The 26,870-nt window shown below is 33.7% G+C and overlaps 2 protein-coding genes and 1 pseudogene across 2 annotated transcripts in view; 2 read left to right on the top strand and 1 right to left on the bottom strand.

Annotated features, from left to right (window-relative positions):
* The window catches only part of LOC124455917, an 80,510-nt gene extending 66,415 nt beyond the window's left edge, over nt 1-14,095 (bottom strand). Inside the window, exons 1-2 of the mRNA XM_047006526.1 lie at nt 14,034-14,095; nt 6,161-6,234 (exon numbers count right to left, since the gene is read on the bottom strand). Of these exons, the coding sequence (XP_046862482.1) occupies nt 6,161-6,214 (54 nt within the window). The 5' untranslated portion in view covers nt 6,215-6,234; nt 14,034-14,095. The remainder of the gene's footprint in view (nt 1-6,160; nt 6,235-14,033) is intronic.
* Nucleotides 14,096-16,719: 2,624 nt separating this feature from the next.
* On the top strand, nt 16,720-17,390 carry LOC124455869 (annotated as a pseudogene).
* A 2,221-nt stretch (nt 17,391-19,611) lies between these two features.
* Nucleotides 19,612-20,322, top strand: LOC124455868 (heterogeneous nuclear ribonucleoprotein A3-like). Its single transcript, XM_047006482.1, has 3 exons — nt 19,612-19,824; nt 19,944-19,956; nt 20,081-20,322. The coding sequence occupies exons 1-3, from the start codon at nt 19,612-19,614 to the stop codon at nt 20,320-20,322; spliced, it is 468 nt and encodes a 155-aa protein (XP_046862438.1).
* Nucleotides 20,323-26,870: the final 6,548 nt, after the last annotated feature.

The following is a 26,870-nucleotide window of genomic DNA, read 5'->3' as shown; positions in this document are numbered from 1 at the left end:
GCTCTTGATAATAAAATTATTAGAAAAATTAAACAAAATTGATCTGGATACATGAGAAAGAGTTTCATACCATGGTATTTCGGTCTTGAACCAGAATGTTACCCAACACAATAAAACTAAAGCTAAATTAAGAGATATTTACAAATATTTAAAAACACTCAAAAGTTAAATAGATTAATTTAATTATTTTATAAAGTTTTAAATATAGATTTATTTCTATAATTAAAATTAGTGCGTTTAAAAAAAAAAAATAAAATATATATATATATATGAATAGAATTATTTAAATCGAAAGGTACTTAAAGACAAACCTATATTATATAATATGCATAGATGAATAAAGATAAAACAAAACATAAAGTACTTAAAGACATGAGTATTTTATATAGTATGCCTAATATGAAAAAAGATGAACTTCAAAAGTTGACTAAAGACGATTTAATTAATTTAATATTAAATCAAAAGCCGTGGGTTGAAGTTAATAATACTTCAATTTCCAAACCAATACCAAAAGTACTATCACAATCCAATATCAAAAAAATGACTGTGCAACAGTTAAAAATATTGCTAAAGAAAAAAAGGTTAAAGGTTATTATAAACTTAGAAAAAACGAATTAATCAAAGTATTAACACCAATCCCCAAACAAAGAAAGAGTGTAAAAGAGATTATTAAAGATTATGAGAACAATACACAGATGCTATCAGATAAAAATAAGAAACCGATACCAACACAAAGAGTTAAAATAAGAGAAACAAACAATGCTCTTAAAGGATTTACTAAATCATATGAAATAAGTATTATTGACAATAAAAATCCATTAATACAATTACAAAACACTAGAAAATATCTTACATATTATATTAAACAAATATTAGAAGTAATGAAAGGATTGAAATTTGTTGAAACGCTTAAGATTACATTTGAAAAAATTAAAATTAAAAATAGTGGTGATGTTGATCATATGATAGAAACTGCTTATTTTAACAGTCAAGCTTTAACAATTATAAATAATGAAAATATTAATGAATCATTACAAATTTCAAAACAAAATATATTAAATATAATTAGTAAATTTAATCAAGAAGGTTCTTCATGGGTTATTAAATCTATAGATAATCATTATCTTAATGTTGTTAAATACAAGCCATTACAAGGATCTTCATATATTAATTTACCACAAGAACTTAAAAACTCTAAAAAAGGATTAATTAATATCAAAAATACAGATAATGAATGTTTTAGGTGGTGTCATATTCGTTATTTAAACTCACAAAATAAACACCCATACCGAATAAAAAAATCTGATAAGGAATATATTAACAAATTAGACTACTCTGGGATTGAATTTCCAGTGACTGTTAAACAATATAATAAAATCGAAAAGCAAAACAAAATTAACATTAATGTATTCGGTTATGAAAATAAGCAACCATACCCCATTTATATATCAAAAGAAAAATTTAAAGACCATATGGAATTACTATTAATAACTGATAATAAAAACAAACATTATATTCTAATAAAAAATTTTAATGCATTTATGTACAATCAAACAAAGCATAAGGAAAGAAAACACTTTTGTATGCGCTGTCTTCAATGTTTTAGTTCTGAAAAAATATTAAATAACCATATAGAAAACTGTATATTAATAAATGGTATACAATCAATAAAAATGCCTGATAAAAATAATAACATACTGAAATTCAACAACTATCATAAACAACAACCAGTACCATTTGTTATTTACAGTGATTTTGAAGCAATCACAGAAAATATATCTGGTTGTAATCAGAATAATAAAAAATCATTCACCGAAGCCTATCAGAAGCATACAGACTGCGGTTATGGATATAAAGTTGTTTGTTGTTATGATGATAAATTTACGAAAAAAATTCAACTATATAGAGGTGAAAAAGCTGTTTACAAATTTATGGAAGCTATGTTAAAAGAAGTTAAATATTGTAAAAATATTATGAAAACCCACTTTAATAAACCATTAAAAATGACATCTGATGATGAAGAAGACTTTAAAAAAGCTGATGAATGTCATATCTGTAATAAAAAATATACTAACAAAGACATTCGAGTTCGAGACCATTGCCATATCACTGGTAAATACAGAGGCTCGGCACATCAAGATTGTAATTTAAAACTTAGAATAGACTCTGATAAACTAAAGATCCCAGTAATATTTCACAATCTGCGTGGTTACGACAGTCACTTCATAATGCAAGAAATAGGAGCTATTGTTAATAAGCATACATACAAAAACAAAAAAGGTGAGGAAACGCATATGAATATAAATGCTATACCTAATAACATGGAAAAATATATGGCTTTCATGTTAGGTAACCATTTAACATTTCTTGATAGTTTTCAATTTATGAGCACTAGTCTTGATAAGCTTGTTAGTAATTTACCTAAAGAGTCATTTAAATATACCTCTGATCAGTTTAAAGATGAAAAACTTAATTTAATGACTAGGAAAGGTATATACCCATATGATTATATGGATAGTTTTGAAAAGTTTGATAAGGGGTTGCCTTTAAAAAAAGATTTTTATAGTATTCTTACTGATGAAAATATATCAGATGATTCTTATAATCATGCTCAAAATGTTTGGAATACATTCAATCTCAAAAACATGGGTGATTACCACGATTTGTATCTGAAATCTGATGTTTTGTTATTAGCTGATGTATTTGAAAACTTTCGAAAAACATGTTTTCAATATTATAACTTAGACCCATGTCATTATTTTACATCACCTGGGTTGTCTTGGGATGCTATGTTAAAGATGACAGATATTAAATTAGAATTAATGACAGATATTGACATGTTTCAATTCATTGAAAAAGGTATGAGAGGAGGTATTTCTTATATTTCTAATCGATATGGTAAGGCTAATAACAAGTATATGGAAACATTTGATAATAATAAGCCATCGAAGTATTTAATGTATTTAGATGCTAACAATCTGTATGGGTGGGCTATGTCACAAAATTTACCTACTGGTAATTTCAAATGGTTAACTGATAAACAGATTAACAACATAAACCTTGCTAAATATCAAGCAGATAGTAAAAAAGGTTTAATTTTAGAAGTTGATTTAGAATACCCTGAAGAACTACATAATTTACATAACGATTATCCACTAGGACCTGAAAAAATTAAGGTAACTAGCAACATGCTGTCAAAATATTGTAAGACAATTGCTTCTAATTACAATATATCAACAGGTTTAGTTTCAAAATTAATACCTACATTGCAAAATAAATACAAATACGTTTTACATTATAGAAATCTTCAACTATATTTAGATCTTGGGTTAAAATTAAAAAGTACATAGAGTACTTGAATTTAATCAATCTCCATGGTTGAAAAATACATAGACTTTAATACTCAAAAAGAACTAATGCAAAAATTCTTTTGAAAAGACTTCTTCAAACTCATGAATAACAGTGTTTTTGGTAAGACGATGGAAAACTTACGAAAAAGAGTAGATGTTAGACTAGTAACTAATAAAAATAAATTATTAAAATTAGCTTCAAAACCTACTTATGTAAGTAGTAAAATTTTCAATGAGAACCTTGTGGCTGTGCATAAGATCAAAGAACAATTGGTGCTCAACAGACCTGCATATGTGGGTATGTGTATCTTAGATTTAAGTAAAACTTTGATGTATGATTTTCATTACAACTATATCAAAAATCGGTATGGTGATAAAGCTAAATTATTATTCACAGATACAGATAGTTTAACATATGAAATTGAAACTAATGATGTCTATCAAGATTTTTGGAGTGATAAAGATAAATTTGATAACAGTGATTATGATAAATACCATAAATATTATGATAATACTAATAAAAAAGTTATTGGTAAAATGAAAGATGAAGCTGCTGGAAATATAATTAAAGAGTTTGTTGGTTTAAGAAGCAAGATGTATAGTTATATTAAAGATAATAATAAAGGAGATAAAAAAGCTAAAGGAATTAAGAAAAATATTATTAAAAACAAAATAAAACATGAAGACTATAAACAAACACTATTTGAAAATAAACAAATACATCATACAATGAAAACTATTAGAAGTGTAAACCATCAACTTAGTAGTTATGAAATTAATAAAGTATCACTTAGCTGTTTTGATGATAAACGGTATATATTAGATGATGGTATAACAACATTAGCTTATGGCCATTATAATATCGGTTCAAATAACTAAATATTAACAAACAGTTATAATGTGTAGTAAGCATGTAGCGTGGGCCTCTGTTAGAGTAAAATCATACATACCTGCTCCTCATGTTTGACTACATATCACATAACTGTTTGTAATAAGTAATTAATACAAAAGCGATATACAAAAAGATTCAAAATCCTGAAACAATTATTAAAAACACTTTTAACAAAAATTATATAACACTCGCTTGACAGACAAATTAAAAAACATATAGATTCCATAGTTTTGTAAAACATTGTATTATACATGCGCTGATGAAATGTGCTATCTACATTAAACAACCATTGTTGAAAAACATGCACTAAGACACGCGCCTGACAGACAGATTAAAAAACATATAGATTCCATAGTTTTGTAAAGAGCATCTATGACATTGTTGCGCTCAAAATTTCAGGCTTAGTTGCCTGAAATTCTTCGCCCCTAACAACGATTTAAAAATATGCTTTATTAACACTTGATTATTAACACTTGATTATTAAAGACGGTTTTTTAAGAGCATTTCTTAAGCCTCTGTTATTCTCGAATATTCTTCGAATATTCTTCGAATCCAATGGGAGGCGACCCCAATTTTTCACTTTGTGAAAAATTTTCCCATCGTCGCCTAGAATTTGATGGGGCTCCATCCCCTGCTCGAGCACTTTGTGCTCTGCGCTGCCGAGCCCCATCAAAACCAATGCTTTATTAACACTTGATTATTAACACTTGATTATTAACACTTGATTATTAAAGACGGTTTTTTGAAGAGCATTTTTTAAGCCTCTGTTATTCTCGAATATTCTTCGAATATTCTTCGAATCCAATGGGAGGCGACCCCAATTTTTCACTTCGTGAAAAATTTTCCCATCGTCGCCTAGAATTTGATGGGGCTCCATCCCCTGCTCGAGCACTTTGTGCTCTGCGCTGCCGAGCCCCATCAAAACCAATGCTTTATTAACACTTGATTATTAACACTTGATTATTAAAGACGGTTTTTACCCACGGGTGTAGTAGTAATATACATGGGGGATTCGAATACATAAAAAGTAAACTTTTTATGGATTCGTACCCCCATGTATATTACTACTAGCCTCGAGGCAGCTAAATGATATAATGTGGCATATTTCAACCTACAAGCTATACTTTGTAAAATTTGCCTACTTGCTTAAGTTAAAAATCTTTGTTTCTTTTAAACAATATATCATTGTCTACAAAAAACATCATGATTGGGTTTACAAATATTCTGCTAATTTCGCTTTTTTGAAGCTTAAGTGTTCGCATGAGTCCAACGTGAGATTGCCAGGTTTTTAGTTACTAAAGACTTTCTTTATCCGGAATCCCAATGTTACTTTGCAATATGGGTTTTCCAGTCATGCTTATTAGCCCTAATACATGAGGAAATAGCCAATATGTAAATATTTTTCACAGTATTAATTAAAATTCAGCACAATTAAATTCTCCAATTTTGCAAGCAAATGTTAAGCGTTGATTTGAAACATTTTGTTTTCATGTGCACTTACATAATTACTTTTTTAATTCAATAATCAATTAGAAACACTTTAAAGATAAGTTTGCTTCTAGAAGTTGATTTCAGTTGCACTGGTATTTCTAAAACGTTGGACAGAATTGAGAAAATTGCATATTTATATTATTGCCACTCAAAACGCGTTAACAAAAATACAATTTGCATTGCTCTAAAAATGAGGACGTGATCAAGATATTTTTTAAATGAACACATCGAATCAAATGCCATAGCAAATAGATTTATAATTATTTCAATGCAAGAATATGCTAATTATTAAAACTATATGCTGCATAAACTGCACGAGTGCAAAAGAAAGTTAGCCATGTTAATCCTTTTTTTGTTGAAAGTTTTTCCTGAATTCACAAGAAATACAATGGCAGCAGGTTAAAATATTTACCCTTTCGTTACTTACTAATTCTCTTCCTACTTCGCTCGAATATCTCTGAGCATCTGAGCTACGCAACATTGTTCCTAACTTTGTTGCTACTAAAAAAAGAAACATTGAAAGGTAGATAATTGCAGTAAACGTTTAACATATAATTCATTTTGACGTGCAAAATAATAAAATGCTACTAAAGATCTTAGTAAAGGTTATGATAAGCAGATTTATAAGAAAGGCAGATTTTTGTTGCAAGTCAAATGTTATTGCTTATTAAGTCTAATTTAAAACAAAATCTTGAAGGATAAACACTGCTTGTACTACCCATATTTGAAAAATTTTACAACTAATAATCATAGAACTGTATTTGATTTTTTTCGACATACAAATATAATCGATGATTTAGGATGAGCAAAATAATCACTGATCATTGAAAGTTTATTTATTACCAATTATAGTTAGTTTCTAGGTTATTATTTCCAAATTACGACGTAGATTGGCTTTACATTTGCCAATGGTTTGCAAAATGTTTTCATGTAAAAGCTTGTTAAAGCTTTTTGCAAGGCAAAATAAATGGAATGTTAAGAGCAGTGATGTCTACAAAGTTTTTGGATAAAAAATATTTAGCTAAGGCAGGATTTTGCTTTGGAAAACACATATACGAGAAATTGGTTACACAACAACGCAGGTAAAATTACATATACAATTGGCAATTAAGCATATTTTTGACGATTTAAAACAATTATTAACACTTGAAATTTTAACTTATAAACACTTTTCTATGAACGTCTAAAAACACTGTAAGATTCTCATGCAGAAAAATCCAACGTCGTACAAAGCAGACTTTCTCATTCCCAGCGTCAGTGTTTACAGTGCACATCATTGCAATACAGCGACTTTTAATTGAAATTAACGTTTAGTAAATAAACAATAAATACAAATATCTTTATGTTCAATGACCCGTGCACTCTTTTGTACATCCTTTTTACAAAAAAGAAGTCAAAATTTGTGGCTTACTTATGAATAACAAATGAATGACACAAAAAATTTGATCACCTGTGTCGTGGGAAAAAATGTCAATTACTGATTTAACTTCACTGTTAAAATAACTTTAATAGTAATATTAGTAAACTCTTCCAACTTAAGGTCTAATTAGCTGTTACTCTTAATAACACACTCGTTAAAGTAACTCTTTAAACAACTTTAATTATTGATTAATAACCAAAGATTTATTCAATAATTGGCCTGTATGCCATACAATTAACCTAAGACGGGTGAATGATGAAGCGGTATTTCATCAATGTTATTGTAATGACCGCTAAATTGTGCAACCTTTAGAAAAAAAATGAAAAAGTTTAGTTTATTTCACTGTTTCAAATTCAAAAAAAATAGCTGTATATTGACACAACCACCGCAGAGTAATGGAAATGATAAAACTCAAAATCTGCATTTATAATCTGCTAGCCCACGCATTTAAACGAAGACTATGTTGTGTTTGCAAATCTACGTTTAGAGTTAAATTAATTCAATTAAAAAAATTTTTATTTGTTCTTTATGTGGAGTAATAAAGTTGTTGGATGATATATCTGTCACGGTATCAGAATTTTTTTAATATTTGCAAGGCAAAATATTTTACCAACACATTTACAAAAATAAGAGATGTAAATAAGCGCCTTAGAATTACTCTGGAACAACAACATACTTACTGTTGTCTCAAAGAATCCTCCTGGATAAGACTGATTTTTTGACTTATGACTTTATTATTAGTCGATAGTTGCTGTCATTTCTTTCAACAAATCACTAACTGCGATGCATGAAATGTAATAAATATATAATAATGCCATAATTTTGGGGTAAGCCAGGTTTGCACATGATGATGATCACATGACCGAACTAAGTTTAAAAATCCAAAGTCTTTAAAGAAAAATTTAAAGGAAATTGAAAATTTTGATTTAAACAAATTGTTATGATGACCCGCCACATGCTTGAAGCATTAACATAAGTAAACTTGGATGTTTCTTAAAATGAACGGTCTCTTCACAAAAGCGCCTCATGAATCATTATTCGATTCTTTGAATGGTTACTTTATGGTAAGTGTGAAAAGTTGGCAAGCATGTTGTAACATGAATTATTACGACGTTTGTACAAGTACGTTTTGCACTCCGACACTCGTTGGTCTTTGTAGATTACACCTCAATTAATTTGAATTTACATAATTTAGAAGTAACGAAATCGTAAGAGATTCTATTTCGTTACTGTTCTATGTCACTATGAAGTCATGTGAGAAAGAGCGCGCGATATCAAGATTAGTTCGAGCGTAGACTTCACAGCGATCAGTTACAAAAAGTTCCTTTCCACACTATATTACAAATTTTTTGAATTATGTCTTCTACAAGTGAAGAAAATTCATTAAGAGATAATGTCGGAGATGAAGCAGCACTCCTGGGTTTTGCTGAACACGATGAACAAGATGACATGATGGAAGAAAGCGAAGAAATGCAAGTCAAATCAAAGAGTTTGAATGTTGCAACCGCCCTTTGTAGGATGAGTGAAACAAAAACTGCAATGAGTGAATCACTGAGGTTAATGCAGCAAACGTCAGTATCCTCTACAGTAGAATCTACTCGTGAGAGGAAAGCAAGTGCTTTTATCCCTGAATCAGGGCATGATGTGAAGTCTTGTTGGCACAAAACGAAGAACCTTCGACCAAGCGTAATTCTAAAGCAGAACAACCAGCAGTGTACCCGTTTCTGGAAGAGATTTTGCAGACTCTAGACGAAACTGAGAAAACTTCACCAATCGTTAAAGAGAAGCTCGACTCAATTATCAACCAGCGTTGGCTGAATAAGATGAGCGACGAGCAATTGAAGGAAAAACAAGCTAAATATTTTAGGCCTCAGAGCTGCGATCGCCTTATTGTACCTAAGGTAAACCCCGACATTTGGGGAAAATTAGACCGCACAGCTAGAGGGCGTGATTTACAATTGAGTGCCATTCAATCAGCCATGACGAATGTCCGTCATATAGCAGCACAAACTACCAATGAACGGTAGGTTGCCTGCAATAACAGCATCGAACAGAATATTAATAATCTTGTTTGTATGAACGCTGTTATCATAGCGATCCTGGAACATGTAAGTGTTGAATTGTCTCAACGACGACGTGACGCTATACGTCATAATCTCCATCGAATATTTAGTATTTTATGCGTATCGCATCTTCTCATTACAAAATATTTGCTTGAAGATGAATTGCAAACCAAAAATTAATCACATTCGCACATCCAACAAGATTGGCAACGCGACAACAAGCTCTTCTAATACAACTTGGCAGCAACATTCCAAACAAGGGAAACGACAATGGCGTCCTTTTTTATCCCGTCATCAGGGTAACACCCCCTACAGTCGAAGAGGAACAAATTAGGGAAGAAACGATCGGACACAACGAACGATTGCAAGTAGAAAACAATGAATTTTTAAGACATTTTAAGACTTTACAGGTAAGCAAGCACTCTTGTTTTGTATCAACGCTAATAGCGTATTTGAATAAAAGCTTGGAGACCTATCAGGCTGGCAGCATATCAAATTTTTTAAGTGCATGGGAAACACTCACTTCTGATAAGGAAAGCTTAGAGACAGTGTCTGGACAAAAAATTGAATTTGACACAATTTGGATTCAAAGAGCTTTACCCAAGTAAATATAGCTACCCGATGTTGAAATGAACAAGATTGATTTAGAAAGGAACTACTTATGCAAAAAAGGCGTTTTGCACATTTCTCACCATGAATCAGGTGGATTTGTATCTCCAATTTTCACTTGCCACAAGAAAGACGGTTCTTTTCGCATGATTCTTAATCTGAAATCCTTAAACAGGCGTGTCAAATATCACTAGTTTAAAATGGAGTGTGTTTGGTCAGCTATTTGGCGTATGAAACCAAATCGTTTCATGGCATCCATCGATCTCAAGGAAGCTTACTATTGTGTACCTATTCACCCAGCATATCAAAAATTCCTCAAATTTTGGTGGAGAGGGCAGCTATATAAATTTACCTGTCTTCCTAATGACCTAGCCATCTGCCCACGAAAATTTACAAAACTCTTCGTTTTTTCAAAAATTCTGTCAAAAAGGACATATTTCGGTTGGATTTATTGATAATATTTGGCTGACATACGACACATATGCTTCATGTGTTCGTGCTTCATGCTGAGAAGATAAAACGCATGTGTCATGAGCTGCTACAAGCTTCTCACCCAAAAATAAGGGATGTTTCTCGGATTTTGGGCACTCTAACTTCGAGTATCCCCCGAGTAGTGTACGGTAAGTTGCATTATCGCTAACTGGAAATGGAAAAAAGCGATGCCCTTAAGTCAAACCGCGGTAAATTTGACAAGACAATGACCCTGTCTTCTGTGGCCATACACGATTTACGATGGTGGCAGTTATTTATATGAACGACTTCCAAGCTATTTACTCAAAATAAACCTAGCATATGCCTAAAAAAAGATGCGTCGTTTACAGGATGGAGCTGCTCCCTAAATGGTGTATGTGCTGGGAGTAACTGGACGCCCTTGGAAGCTTCCAATCATATAAATTATTTGGAAATTCTTGCGGTATTGTTTGCTCTTGAGTCATTTTCTTCAGAACTAAAAGGTCAGCATGTTAAGGTATTAATTGATAATACTACCGCTAAAGATTGCATTAATTAAATGGGCACATGCCACTCAAGGTCTGTTCTCAAGCTGACATGCAATGTCTGGACTTGCTGCATTTCGTATGATATTTGATTGACAGCATTACAGAATTGCAAAATGTCACTGCGGATCGAGAATCTCGAATATGACGCAGATAAACAGAATGGCAGTTGAACAAGACTCTGCTTACGTGTGCCATTCAAAAACTAGACGTAACTCCGAGCATTGATTTGTTTGCGTCAAGGTTGAATATTCAAGTAAATCCTTATGTTTCATACCAACCTCACTCGTATGCTATAGCTGTCAACGCCTTTACGATATGGTGGGCCAATTTTACATTTTATGCGTTCCCGCCTTTTAGCATAATTTTGCAAGTGTTACAAAAAAGTACAAGATAAAAGCACAGGACTAGTCTTAGTCCCAAACTGGCCAACACAACGTTGGTGGCCAGCTTTGATGCAGAAGCTAATAGCACATCCTATTGTTTTACCTAGAGGAAGAATGACCTTTACTCTTCCAGCTTATCCAGATCAAATCCACCCTCTCCATACAAAACTGGAGCTATTACTTTGCCAGTTAACGGGAAACTCCTCTATGATAGAAGCATTTTACAAGAGGCTTCTCAAATCATCCAGCAGTCTTGGCCTACCGGTATCAAGAAGCAATATTCTACATGGCTTAAAACCGTTGGCGACAATATTGCAACGCAAATAAATCGATCCTATCTCGTCCTCTGTAGAAGAGGGCATTAATTTTCTTGCAAAATTATACAAGGAAGGTTTATCCTACAGCAGTATTAATACTGCAAGGAGCGCATATCTACTATCCGAATTCTACCAAGGTACATCTCGTTTGCTACACATCCACTCGTTGCTAGGTTTGTTAAAGGTGTATTTGTTGCAAGAGCAGCTCTTCCTAGATATGCCATGGTCTGGGATGTTTCATTGGTATTCAAACATCTTCGAAATCTTCAACCTCAAAAAGATCTCAATTTAAAATTATTAACACTAAAAACAGTAATGCTTTTAGCTTCATTATCTGGTCAGCGATGCCAAATACTTTATGCATTGGATATTTCTCATATGGAGAAGAATGATGATCGAATAGTTTTTCATGTGCACCAACTGCTCAAAACATCTAAACCTGGTAAGCATGCTGCTCCTTTAGAATTTCGGGTTTATCCACCAGAAACTGGGTTTTGTGTATTTAATTACTTGTCCCATTATCTAAATGCCACTGCACCCATACGAAATGGTGCAAGACAACTCCTATTGAGCTTTTAAAAAACCTTATTATTCGGTCACTTCAGCGATCATTTCCCGATGGTTAAAATACGTGTTAAAGGATGCTTGTATAAATACTAAGGTTTACAGTGCACACAGTACTAGAACTGCATCTACTTCTGCAGCAAACGCATTGAATATTTTTATGGACACTATTATGAATGCAGCTACATGGCGTAATGAACAACTTTTCAAACATTCTATAATAAACCAATTGAGGCGAAGAACTTTGGCAATGATCCACTTTCTGCCATTTGTGAGACATGAAATGTGAAATCTCAATTATACATGTTTGTTATGAGTTATTGCTCATGTCACATTGTTTAAAATCTCATATTACTACCTAGTGACGTAGAACAGTGACGAAATAGAATTAGAAAATTAAACGAGACTTACCTGAAGTCTAATTTTTAATTGAAATTGTATGAATTACTGTTTAGGAACTAGGAAGTCCCCCACCCGACAACTAACTTACTTCTTTTCAAATGATGTTAAATACTCTTTGCCTCAATATGCATAAGGACGTTCGCAAATTTTTTAAAAACTGATCTTGATATCGCGCGCTCTATCTCAAATGACTTCCTAGTTCCTGAACAGTAACTCATAGAATTTCAATCAAACTTTGTCTTCAGGTAAGTCATTTTTATTTCTCATTTTCCTAATTTTATTTTCGACTTTCGTTAACATAGCAATATTTACAAACCTATACCCTACGTAGTAACCTTCGAATTTACCAATAAACAAGCATTTACGTACTTGTTAGCAATGAAATTATGAGCTCTCGCTATAAACATATGTTATATATCTTTCCTGTTTTCTTACAAACTTTCGCCATCTCACCAATATGAGATGACTAATATCCTAAATTAACTTTTTTTCAATACAACTTCATAGTACACAGTCGTCTAGTTACTAGCCAAGAAAATGGTGGACTTAACGCATGCGCATAGAAAATATGCCAAGCATTACACAGTCAATGAGTGGGGCTTCGAAATTACTTCATACATAATCAAAGCCTCAGTTTCTCTCAACTGATTTCTTGATTCGAAATATCTAGGAGAAAATCTTGCCATAGATGGAGAAATGACTTTGCTGATGATTAGATAGAGTGTGATTTTTATGCCGCTCTCAATATATGTGAATGTGAGTGAGCTTTTAGAATACGGGCATAGACTTCTTTAAAATTTTTTATTGCCAAAATAAATATAAATCCCAAAGCATCGACGACATTTCCGTCAAGCAACTTCGTGAATATCTCAGGAAATACATTACATTTAGGTCCAAAAGAAAAGGAACAACGGAAAATACAAAACAATTAAGTTCCTTCGTAAGAACGGAATTGTCTATGTTGAGTTTTAAATCGTACGCACTCACCTCAATGAAGTAGTTTATTTAAATTATATATAATTTACATTTCGTCGTATGGATGGCTTAGACGCAAATAAGACATTAAAAAGGCTTAGTGCAAAAGCTCAAACAAAATATTTACTTTTTAAAATACATAAAATTCAGTCCAAATTCATCTATAGTGTGTCTACGCTATATACTAGTCATTCAGTGGTGGATTCAAGTTTATATTAGAAGACTAATAAATACAACGCTTAATTTGGCCTTATTTGTTATAACTATAAATTCATGTTATGAATAATTTCCATTGATTTTAAAATCGTCCAACTCCTGGTCTGCATTAAAACTTAAAATCGTCCAATCATGTTTCCCTTTAATCATAATTCACTGCTTTAAAGGAACACACGACAAATATTTGTTAAATGTTTATTGAGTGCTATTGGTTTTGTAAAAATTTTAACGCTTGACAATTAAAGCAAGCCAAGAATATATTCAAAGTACAAATCATTAGTACCACAGATAAAATAACTGATCATCTAAGACGTATAGTAATTAAAACTTTATTTATTTTTTGTGTATCTTACCTTGAACTGATAGCTACTTCAACTTTTTTAAAATCGTCTCATAAAAACATCATACGCATCCTTTAATTCCGTGTATAATAAATGTTTTTAATGAAAGGAATTTGAACCATCGTAGGAATATATTGTTATGTAAAACAAGGGTATTGCACCATATGATTTTTATTGTTGTTAATCATAACATTTTTTAAATATTATAGTGAGCAATGATTGAGCAAAACATTAGATGTATATTTAAATTATAACTTTACGATGTTTTTATCGTAGTGCATATGCTCTCTTTAATACTTTGATCATTTCTCTAGTACTTATAATTAAATGTTCTTTATAAATTAAATTGCACAGAAAGAAATTCTGATATATTTTTAGCATAATAATGAATGGCCGGCTGAAAATTGCAACACACAAACTTGTTTAATTATTCACGAAATTTGAAAGAAACATAAACAAAACAAACATATTATGTCTTCGTTTTATTATATATGAACATGAAAATAGCAAGCAAAACACTCACTGACGGTTTTAATTCAACAACCTAAAATACAAATGTTCTTCAAATACTGGCAAACATTGGATGTATGACTATATATGAGCAATAAACAATTTTCCTAAATTTTTGGTAAAAGGTCAGAACGCTAACTCCCCCAGCGACTTTTCATATCATTTAGCTTCCCTAATACGAAGTATGTTCTACAACCACAATGCAAACGAGAGTCTTCACCTCCTCCATTATATTTTGACCAGTTGCATCCAAATACTTTCCTCATCAAGGTAATTCAATAGAAATCTATAGTCATTATTAGAAGGAAATCTAGAAGCTTTCTTGAATGCGTGAGCATATTTTATACAACTGCACAGAAGTTTTTTATTCTGGTTTTTATTGTGGCATGATTATATATATATATATATATATATATATATATATAATCATGCCACAAAACCAGAATAAATCCAGATGGTTAAATCCCTGAAGAGTGAGCAATCACGAAACAGGCTTGTCGGGATGAAATTGTAGTTTTGTGTATTTTCTTCTTCTTATATAAATATATATATATATATATATATATATATATATATGTATATATATATATATAGTAATTTAACTATATTGCATGAGAACAACTTACTGGGTACAACTTATTGAGGACAATTTACGAGGCACAGCAAATTGAAGATAACTTATACGGCGGTGTACGTTGACAAAACAACACCCTACAAGTCTTGGAGTCATCAACTAAGCCTTTTTGGCTTCTGTACCTTTAATTTGTTCAGAAAAACTATTGTGAATCATTATTAGAATCACGTACTCTAGACTTGGGGTAGTGTTCAAACAGAGCAATAAGTTAAATTTGTTAGCCTACCATTTGATAGTATTGAGACTCTTATTGTTATAATACGCGATCAATGAGAATTAAGTTGCATCACTGATTATAACTGGTGTCACACTATTTTTATAACATGTGGAAATACAACGAAAATTCGTATTGGTTGTTTCAGTCATGATAATTTGAAACGTGTGCGTGTCTCAAAATGATATCATTATTTAAAAAAATGAAAATACATACATAAATTACCCTAAATATGCGTTCTAAAATGTTAAAATATTTCAAATATGCACAACATTTCTTTAGATTATAATGAAATTCCTGATTGGACCGTCATAGCTCTACGTATCCAAGCTTTCTAATTTAGATATCCAATTTTTGTCTTCTTCATCAGTCGCAGCATACAAATTATACAATCGTTTCTCTGTACGAAGCTATAGAAGCAAATAAGGCAGTGAAAGTAGTCTTTAAGAAGACTAAGTATTTTACAAGCATGATGGTTTCCATCGGTTTTATTTCAAAGTTTTAAGAACAGGGCTGAATGTTATCAGCATAAAATATTTAATTGCTGTTTCAAGCTCAAGCTAAATCAACTAAAAGTGATAAAGAAAGGATCATCTTTAAGCTTCAGGGAAAATTTGAAGGTTTATAAAAGAGCTTATTACCATTATTTAATGCTAGCCACGCTTACATCGTTCACAGAAAATAACGAGCTCGATTAACCAAATGGTTTTTCATACAATAATTTAAACCAATCAAAATTCGTGATGATTTAGAGCACCTTAAAGCTTCAAACAAACAACACAGTGATGAAAGATACACAAATATATTTACTTAGGTCGAAAAAAACTTGCTTCTCGTTCGCTAAAAATATCAATAAAATGGCGGTTGATCTCAGGTGTTGGGCGTGCTGTTTGTAAAAAGCTCGAGAAAAAGGCTAAAAAGGACGACCGCATAGCCCAAGCTGCTGCGACGATTCTGATGACTGTTGGTGATATTACGTCACTTGCTCTTAGTGAAAGCCGAGTCTCACATGAAGAGTTTGAACAGGTTTTAAATCAAATACGGCGTTTTAACGAGCGTAAACGCGTTATCCAAGATGAATTCGACGCTCTAATGCGTAAGAAACAGGCTGCCGATGTAGCTTCTCTACTCAAAGAGATGGAAAGACGAATAAGAACTTGGAGCGTGAAAAAAAAGGAGCTGTTGCCGCCGCTGCTGAAAGCACACGCCGTGAAGGTGAAGCTTAAGCTTTCAAGAAAATCGCGGGTCTGGCTGGAGGCTCGTCATTGATTTCTCTCCAGTAATTAATAAAAAAAATTTTCTATTATATATAGTAGGTATATAAACGTCGCATCAAACTAATGGCGACTTTAGTAATCGGTGGAACTGATGATGGTTATCGATCTGGAAAACAGGGATCACCAGGGCCTAGAGGCCCAAGAGGAGCTAAGGGAGATAAAGGTGACACGGGAGCTGCGCGTGCTCAAGGAGATACGGGTCCTAGAAGACCAAAGGGAGAAAAAGGAGTGAAAGTTGATGAGGGTTCTAGAGAAGCTAAGGGAGATAAAGTTGACCCTGGGGACAGAGTGCCCAAAGGAGAGACAGGACCTCGAGGGCTTAAAGGGGATGACGGAACTGAAGGGACTAATGGAAGCGATGGTGCGCCCGGGATCACAGGAGCTTAAGGTTCTCAAGGACCCCGAGGACCTCGGGGACCTCAAGGACCTCAAGGGCAACAAAGCATTAGAGGTCTAACAGGTCCTAGAGGAGTGCCGATGTCTACAGGGGCCGCAAGAGCCACAGGGCCTCAAGGCCTAAAGGAGATACTGGAGCCACAGGGCCTCAAGGGCCTAAAGGAGATACTGGAGCCACAGGAACTCAAGGGCCTATAGAAGATACTAGAGCCACGGGGCCTCAGGGGCCGTCAGGAGGTCAAGGACCTCAAGGACAACCTGGAGCTGATGGGCTCAAAGGAGACCAAGGAGATAAACCTGCTTTGAACTCTCCTAATGGATTTTACCCCCAGGTATGAGCGGAGTAAATGTAACTTTTGTAACGTTTCCTACAGGAAAAACACTCGAAATTAATAAAATAGCATTTTTAAATATTTGGTTTGAACGGTCTCAAAACGAGTGGTTCAACATTAGATCTACTGTGTTTGAACAAAGTTGGGGGCCTCATATTAGTTTCGTGCATGATACCACTAACAAATGGATGTCATATGTTAGTACAATACCCTCTAAATGAACGCGAAGATATGAGCTACACTATTTAGAGTATTCTTAATAGACTAACAAAATTTTTTATAATATATATAGAATTACAATGTCTAACGCATCTGAGCCTTCGGTTCATGAATTTGAATCAACAAACGATCTCTTTCGCCGAGCAGTAGAAGTATACGTACGACAAAATAGAGAGAAAAATTTTGAAAAATTCCAACTAGAATGTAACTCTAGTCCTGAAAAAATAGTCATATCTTCGTGGAACTATTCAGACGTAGATAAACCTTCGCGTGAGGCTCTCGAAGCTTTGCTACGTCCGGCAAAAAACCACCACGCTCGTCGTGTAAAACATCATAGAAGACGTGAAAAACATAAAAAGCGACTAGAAATTCCAGTAGGTGTGTACACTCAAGTTGGTACTTCAGTCACAGGAAAAAGAGGTTCAGATTGGACCAATGTCGCGATGTGTGAAAAAGGTGAAGAAGATTCTTCTACAATAACCATCGAAACCGCTGGACTCTACCGAATATCACTAAGTGGAAAATGTTTTACAAGTGCAGAGGCGCTACGAGTACTTCAATCTCCTACCAAATTACTTGTCTAAAGTAAAACAAAAACACATCGTATTGGTGATATTAACTTTGAATGTAGCTATAGCTATTTTATAGATGTAGACTTACCTGCTGATGCAACATTATTTGTTCAACAGATGGGAACTGCTAAAGTAATTATCACACTCACTATAGAAAGTATAATACCCGAATCTTCAACGGTTATTTGATGAACATTTGCTACCCGAAGCTCTAGACGAATCTAAATGCTTTCCTTCATCCTCTAGAACTGAATAAGAACACTTCACATCGCCGGAGGCGTCGGAGTTTCAGTTTTTGGAGGAATTGCACTTAGAAACTGAAATGCGTTATAGCGTATTAACGCTGGGGCGCTCATAATTCCATACGCACCTTCCCAACCTACGGAATTTGTTATAACAGGTGGTCTAATTTCTATTACGTCATTAGGCTTAATAGGTCTGCGCTTACATGGTGCCGAAGGACGTTCAGGTGGAGCTGTATTGGTACGCTTTCTTGATGTATATGCTAGTGGTTGAAAAGCTTCAAGGAATGAGTTTAGAGCTTTACCACCGATAACACCCTGTTTATATAGTAACAGAATCTCTCTAAAAGTGTCCATCTCGATTTTATATACTATATAAATAATATTCTTCTAATTGTATCGTACCTGTCTGTATTAGCAGCTTGGTTTGTAATTTAAGATGTTCTTCTCTTTGTGTTATTATTATATTATTCAATTTTTTCTCTCTTTCTCTTCTTTCTTTTTGCTCTTGTCTTTTCATACGTACTCTTTTTGATTCACTATTCATCTTAGCACGTACCCTACTATACGCTACTTTTAAATAATAGACCCCAACGGCCGCGCGGACGCGGGGGGGTGGGCCGGCTGTCTTTGGCTCCTGCCGTTGTCCAGGGTTTGGCATTCTCTGTAATTATGCTAGCATACGTAGGTGAACTAGGGCTTGGGAGCTTAGATTTGTGTATACTCCTTCTCAAACTGTGAGGTGCGCCAGAATCGGTAGCCTTCAGACCGGGGGTGCGCTAGAACTGTTGCGCCAGAACCGGTATTCTCTAGACCGGGGGTGCGCCAGAACCGGTAGTCTCTAGACCGGGGGTGCGCCAGAACCAGTAGTCTCTACACCGGGGGTGCGCTAGAACGGACATTCTCCAGACCTGGGCTGCGCCAGAACCGGTAGTCTCTATACTACTCCATTTATTGCGATTATTACCACGTTCCCATATGGGATTATCGCGATTTAAGTTAATCGCTGTCGCGTTTGTCGCATTAAACTAATATTGGAAACCATGCTTTAAAATTGCATACGAGTTAGCCCAGATGTTTCAAAAAGCATTATTCCTAGTAAGTATATAATGAATTATTGAACATTGTATACAATAACTTTACTGGGTTACAACGTTGAGATCGTCTAGTTTAGTAAAGTAATATATCTTATACATGGCGATTGGGCAAAAAGCACTTGTTAATACTGTTCACCAATCTTCAGGAGGAGGTGGAGGGTCTTTTGTTGCTAGGAAAAACAATGTTCCACTACTGGTTGCTGGAGGAGGTGGTGGTTTAGAAAACCTGAAAAAACGTCTAGAAAATTGTGATGCCAGCAATGAGACATCGGGAAAAAATAATAAATGTGTCACACCTTGTGGAAACTGGGCTTGAGGAGTAAACGGACAAGGAGCAAAACAGGCAGAATCAGGAAATTCAGGTATAATATCAGATTTTACAATATCTGCTTGTATCATTGAATAAAATACATGGAACGCCATCTTAAGCAAATATTTGAAGGCAAATCTTACATCAGACACGCAATATTTTACCACAGACACGCGATATTTTACCACAGACACGCGTGTGTAGTTTTTCGAGATTTTTTTGCGGAATACTATTTGAGTAAACACGCGTGTCTGAGGTAAAATCTCGCATGTTTGGGGTAAAGTCACGGCGTTTGTGACGTCATGCTTTTCGTATAACAATGACGTTGGTGGATTTGGAGGTGGTGGCGGAGCATATGGTTTTGGTGGAGGAGCAGGTGGAGGTGGGGGCTACTCAGGTGGAGCATCCGGGGATAATGTGAATGGATCTTGTGGTGGTGGAGGTGGATCTTACAATGTTGGAAAAAATCAGGTAAACAAGCCTGGTTTTAACAACTAGGGAGACGGATATGTCGTTGTCATTCGAAAGGCGTAAAAGAAAGTCAGCTTTATGTTAAATAGTATCAATTTTTGGATTCGTTATTGTCAAAAAAAGAATCCACTATTTGTAAAAATGACAGAATTCGGGATAAAGATAAATAAAACTTCATTGTTTACAAATAGCATTTCTCTGGATATCATAAATAATTTTATTGAGCTTTCGACTCGTTGCTTCGAGCCTTCATCAGAATGATGAAATATCTATTTACATGTGCGTTTAGCATGTAGACGCTTAAAGCATCTAACTGGATTATCGAGTGGATTAATGTCATTGGATGGGGTGAAATGCGTTGTCATGGGTTTTGGTGTATTGTGAATATGATCGGTGTTAATATTATTAGAGTGTAATATTGTAGTTTTGGTTTTCTTTGTAGATTTTTTGTCCTTTTTCTTTAGTTGTGAGTATATGATGGGTATGTTGATATGTCTGTTTATTGTGTCGTTGTCTTTACTGTACCAAGCTTCTTTAAATTTGCGTGTGTGTTTAGTCTGTGCGCGTCCGAGTACTTTAGTTTCTGTCCAGTCGAATGTGTGGTTGTTTCTGTGGCTAGGTTCTGCTGGTAGTGAGTTCCATAAAACGACGAGATCCGAAATGAGCATTTTATGAACAATACTTAAATGTTTTGCCAAATATTTATGCTCATTATCATGCCAAATATAAAGCTCATTAGCATGCATAGGATCATAAAATTTACTTTACAATAATGCTATTCTAAAAAAGATATAGTTTTAAAAAATTTCAACCAAGTTGTCAGGCATAGACCCCCCCAGAGAACCCTATTCACACCTCTATATAACAAGTTAAGTTACAAATGACGTACTACAAGGGACAGTTTATAGATGTAGAAAATTTGAGACTTTAAACCATGCAAGTTTATTGTAACCCTTCACCCATTTCCACTTACAGTGCCAGGAAATTACCTTTGGAGAAAATACTCAAAATTTTTTTCTGCTAAAGGTTAGACAAAGAATATCAGATTGAAAATTTGCAATTAAGGACAGCTTAGTGTTATTGATATTTATTAGGCATTTCACTAGACTACTATCTCCTGTAAGTTTAGGCAAGGTGTGCTATATAGCAATTACCAGTAGCATTGCATTTGCCAATGCAAACAGAATGTAATGGTGTAACCAACATGCCTTTAATCATATAATTACATGAATGTTAAAATGGTTCATATGTCATGCTTACTGGTCATGATAAATATCTTTTCATCTAATCAAAACTAGTTTAAATGTAAATCTGAAATAATTTTGTTTAGAAATTATAATAAATGATCATTAGAAAAATTACCTAGTGATCACAAAAAGTACTTTACTGTTTTGCCAAATTTCAAGGTTTATCTGCACACCTAGAAACACATTTTTACTTTTTAGAAAATGCTTTTCATACATCAATAGCCCTTAAGAACTTCTGGCAGACAATCTGATCTGAGCCGTAGATCAACACACCTTGACATCTCTACATGAGGCGTTCAGTTCGAAAAGGGGACAATATGTGACATGGGACAACATTTCATGTATTTGAAATACTCAGGTTTAATACCATTCCAGTCAAATTGTCAAAATAAAAAGCTTCATGGATCAGAAGACTCAAAACCACAGGTTATAGTAAACAGCTTCTCATGTAATTAATATAGTTTTCTTAAATCTTAAACAATGTGCAGTAAAACTGTCAAATGATTGAATGATCAATGATCATAAACTGAAAAGCCTCAAACATTAGTTCATAGTATGGTAAATAATAGCATGGCACCTTATGGCTACAGATTTTTTGTCCATTGAAATACATTTAAAGGAATGTAGAATTTTGCTACCATATAACGGTCAATCTGCTTACCATACGCCACATTGACATAAATCGCATCACATACTTGCATAATTGACTTTAATACTTTACAGTCATGCATACACTTTAGTTGTCCTTTACTTACGACTTTGGATGTAAAATTCTGCTGAGAAAAATTTAAAAAGTGATGGCTTTCTTTTGAAAATCAATGACTGAAATGTCTCTTGCGAGATCGTCTTTGCCATGCATTTAATTACAATTCAAGCAAAAAAATTTTTCACCCTCTTGAAAAAATTCGCAGCCTGGACAGCAGCATTCATGTCAATATATGAATTGGTAAAAGATTTTCCTAAATTTCTATGGTGGCTCTTATTGTAGTTTCTATCATGCTTATAAAAACTACTATGAAACAATCAAACATTTAATTCAAACATTTAGTTCAGCTTATCAGTCGAAATCGGTCAAACCAATCACAGTAATAGAAAAATTTAAGCAAAACAATTATACGATAGCACTTGGACTCCTTTATCGGTCCGGCCACCCCGCTTATCGGTCAAATTTATCCCAGATCGTCCACTAATCTGGCTATTTCCCAATGGAATGGCTTAAATAAGCGTTCTTGAACTCCGTCAACGGTCGAGCCAGTCGAGGCACAGGCTTATCAAGCAGCCAGTTAATATAATTCCAAACATGTTAAAATCTACTGATCTGTTTACTAAGGTGGTATTTGTATAAGTTTTCATATATAAAACAGAATTTTGAGGATGAAATCCAAACTATTACAGAATGGGAAATTTTCACGTTTAATGATCACAAAAAATTGAATGATCACAAAAAATTGTAATCATTAAATTTGATGAATAATATTTGAACTATATGAACATCAGTCGCGTGACGGATTTGACATACACTAGATCCTCCCCTGGTTCGTGTTGTATTTCCTCAAGTACACAATTAAAAACTCAATTACCCCCAAAAAATCATAAAGATAATGAGCGGAAAACTCTTTGGCTGATACGTAAACTGCAAAGAAATCCAGATCTTCTCTCGTTGAATTGAAGTTATTGCGTCCTCTAACTACCATTGAAGATAGAAAAGTATTGCCTGAGTACATCCTTAACAGAGATTTTATCAAATTCTGAAAGAACATACCTCAGTCAGCATAATTATTGCTGTACTTAATTATTATGTACAATTGTCAATCTTAGTAAACAGTGTCCTAAGAGATACTATAATATTTCAAAACCAAAACCTTTAGCGAGATGCTTGTGTGATATCAGGACTTCACTTCCGTCTCCCCTTCCCCCCTCCCGTAAGCCGCTCCAAATATCATAGTCTTATGCCCGCTTTTAAGCCAAAACATCATGGCATCAAACCTTTACATTTGTTTCCTTATAGTTTGACTTCATTTTACTTGTTTCATGGTAGCAATAGGGGGCTTACACAGTTTGTAAAGATCGACAATCAATTCCAACAACAACCTGTTTTTCATTTTTTGGCTTTTTAATTGAAAGAGTCACAATGCCTGCAAAATGTTAATTTATTGTTCACAAACATCCCATTTGACAAATTATTTGAAATCTTCGATAAAGACATTGCTTCTAACTTTTTCACAGAGTCTTGCAGCGACACACAATCTTAAATAAAATGAAAATCAATAGACAAAGTCAACAATAATATCATACTGAAATCACTATGTGCGTGCACGCTCGTCCATAACGCAAGTCTAATTATCCATACGTGTTTCGTTTTCTCTCTATTGTTAAGTCTTCACCCGCTGGAACAATTCCTGCCACATCAATAGTAGGAATGACAATGTCTTTCAACGTCGCTTTAGTTTTGAGCGACTTAGTCAACGCAAGATTCATGTTATAGCATGAATCGTCAAAGTTGAACAAAGATGCGATGTAGCCGGAGCTTGAAAATTTGAGCGATGTTTACGGACAAAATTTCCGCACTTTCTCCGCCGTTTCAGATCTTTTTCTTTTTAGTAACAAGATACAATGATATTCTTTCAATAAATTGTGTATTGGTAGGAATTTCTAACTTTGGACCGCCAGAAAAATTCGGAAAATTCGTGGCTGTAGCACCTTAAACAAGTCACACATTGAATCACAATTTAATTGCAACCAAACTAGGTTTAATTTGTTGCAGATACTGGACGGGAAAAATCTTTTCTCTGACTAAAGTCCAGCTATCTAACTTCTCCTCATTACAGGATCCCACCGAAGCTGAAATCTAAATTATGAACTGTCAATAAATTTGGGTTCCTTCTTTCTATAAATGCAAAGCCTGCTGTTTTTGGTGACTTTGATTAAATGAAACATGCCATCATGTGTGGAGTTATTTAGTACAGACAACGAATCAATACTTGCGCACAGACATTCCATTGTTTATTTCCTATTCTGCTAGTCCTAAAGCAAACACTTATAAAATATCTGTACACGAAAAACCTGTAAAAAAATTAACAAATGCAGTAATTGTGTACAATGAGAAATGGTGGATAGCTAACATCATGTTTTCTTTAGTCATAGTGTTCATAACACTTGACATTTTATTAATCTACATACTCTATTTATCGAAAAGTATAGAAGTTTACACAATCTAATATATACAGCCATCTATAGAACTTATAGTTTTCCTGTCGTTTAAATTCAACAAATTCATTAAGAGGAAATCTATTTGATAGATTTCTATAATCAGTGACAAACACTGCGCTTGTTCTCAAAGAACTATCGTCAATTATTGGTATTAAGATTAATATAAACTCAAATCTATCTTTAATAGGTGAAGATTATAAAAAATGACATATTAAAAAAAACTTAAATAACCCACGATTTAAAAGCTAAGCGTATGTGTTTGCGTTCAGATTGACAAAAAGATTGACAAAGGTTTTATTTGTATAAACGACATTCACGATATTTTACTTCGCATATGTTTCAAATGCTTTTTAGCTCTGCCGTTTTTGTGAGCAAGATATTTTAAATTGCACTTTTAATTTAGCATGGGAGAGTAAACATAATGTCAGTGTCTATAATTGGATGCATATGAGTTTGGATTCACTTCATTCGTCGATGTTGGCGTATGCTAAATTTGACTTTTGAGACAACCCACCTTCCTCCTGTTTCGCTGTTTTTCATTATTTTTGAATTTTTATCAATGACCTGCTTCAACACAACGAAAATGCCTAATACTGTTTTTCAGCCGTTGATTGTTCTGGCAATTTTAAGTGTTTCCTTTAAGTCAACAACCTTTTACGGCATCCCCATTGGCGTCCTAGAAATCCGTTTGAGTTTTTTATACTATCGATTTATGTATTGAACACCAAATCTTATTCATGTGCAATATGTTTGTCTAACTTCAATTTTTAATGGTCTTAGCAGTCTTATATTTTGACAAAGTAGGAAACATTCAACACAAAATTACCAAACGTTAATTCAAACATTTTTAGAAAACCGTAAATATTCCATAGATAAATGACAATTAAAGCATAGAAAACAACTGCGGCACAATAATAACGTTTATTTTTACTATATTTTTGCAGTATTTTAAACATTGAAATTTGTTTCTATTGTATGAAATACATCAATGTTTTTAGGGCTTGTATCAAAAGTTTTTCAAAACGTATATAATTCAGGGCCACTTGCCTTGTCATTCGTCATGTTTTTGAATGTTCAAAGGCATCGCAGATTGGCAGCATTTAATTCAAAAACAGTACAAGCCATGCAGTCTGAATACATGCGTAAACAAACATACGTGCATGAAGTTAAACTAAATTGCGCACGTGACAAGCATTGCACATGAATCAAAGAAAGTAATTAATATTTACGCAAATCGATTGCACATAAAAAAGGTTTCAAAGCTACCTGTGGCACTCCTGTTTGTTGATCTTTTATTGATCTTGCGACACGCAATAGGACATATACCTGAGCCCAGAGTCTTAACTAGATTTTCAATTGGAGAGGTGCATATCCATGTATTCTGTTGTGCCCTACTGATTTCTTTTAAAAGTGAATTGAATTTCAAAAGAAATCAGTGGGGCAAGACAGAGCCCAGACTCTGAGCTCATCCATGGCAAATACAATTAAATTCTGGAATGTTTCGATGAAACTTAAGAAAGCCAAAAATAGTCAGCCTACAGATAAATTTACAAGAATGATCGACAGGGTATTTGACATTCTTTATTTCAGATCTACTCAGGTAAGGGGATACAAGCAACTTCTGAAAAAAAACTTGAGGAGACATGGGTGTCATGCGAAGAGAAACTAAAATCAAGAATGGACATGACATAAACTCAAGCAAAACCTACGCAGTAAAATAATCATGGAAGTCTGTCATCATTTTATCAACGTTTTAATGAAACCGTTATATTCAAAATGGACAACGAAGTTACAGATTCCAGTTAACTAAAGTGATTTTGTTAAAAAACCAACGAAACGTTATGAAGTATTAATAAAAATTACTTATCGACCGTGAACTGTACAGTGTGTAAAGTGTTTCCGAGGACCTCTTTGTGGTTTTCTGTTAGTTTGAATTATATCGCTTGAAATAGCATCGATCGTCAATTATCATTTACTTGCAATTCTTTTTTTGTTTCTTTTCCAACATCCTTATAATATGTAACAGCTCATAGAAGTAAATAAATAATACTAAAAACACACTAAAAAGAACCAAATAATTCCTTGTACGTGGAATACTTTTTGCCGTCGAACAATCAC

The sequence above is a fragment of the Xenia sp. Carnegie-2017 genome, unplaced genomic scaffold, assembly GCF_021976095.1.
Source record: "Xenia sp. Carnegie-2017 unplaced genomic scaffold, XeniaSp_v1 HiC_scaffold_4, whole genome shotgun sequence".
In the NCBI taxonomy this organism is placed as follows: Eukaryota; Metazoa; Cnidaria; class Anthozoa; order Malacalcyonacea; family Xeniidae; genus Xenia; species Xenia sp. Carnegie-2017.
Note: the sequence above shows the minus strand (reverse complement) of the source record. Positions and strands in the feature narration are given on the sequence as shown.

Coding starts and splice junctions, on each gene's coding strand:
- LOC124455868 (XM_047006482.1), top strand. CDS start 19,612: ATGGCGATTGGGCAAAAAGCACTTGTTAATACTGTTCACCAATCTTCA.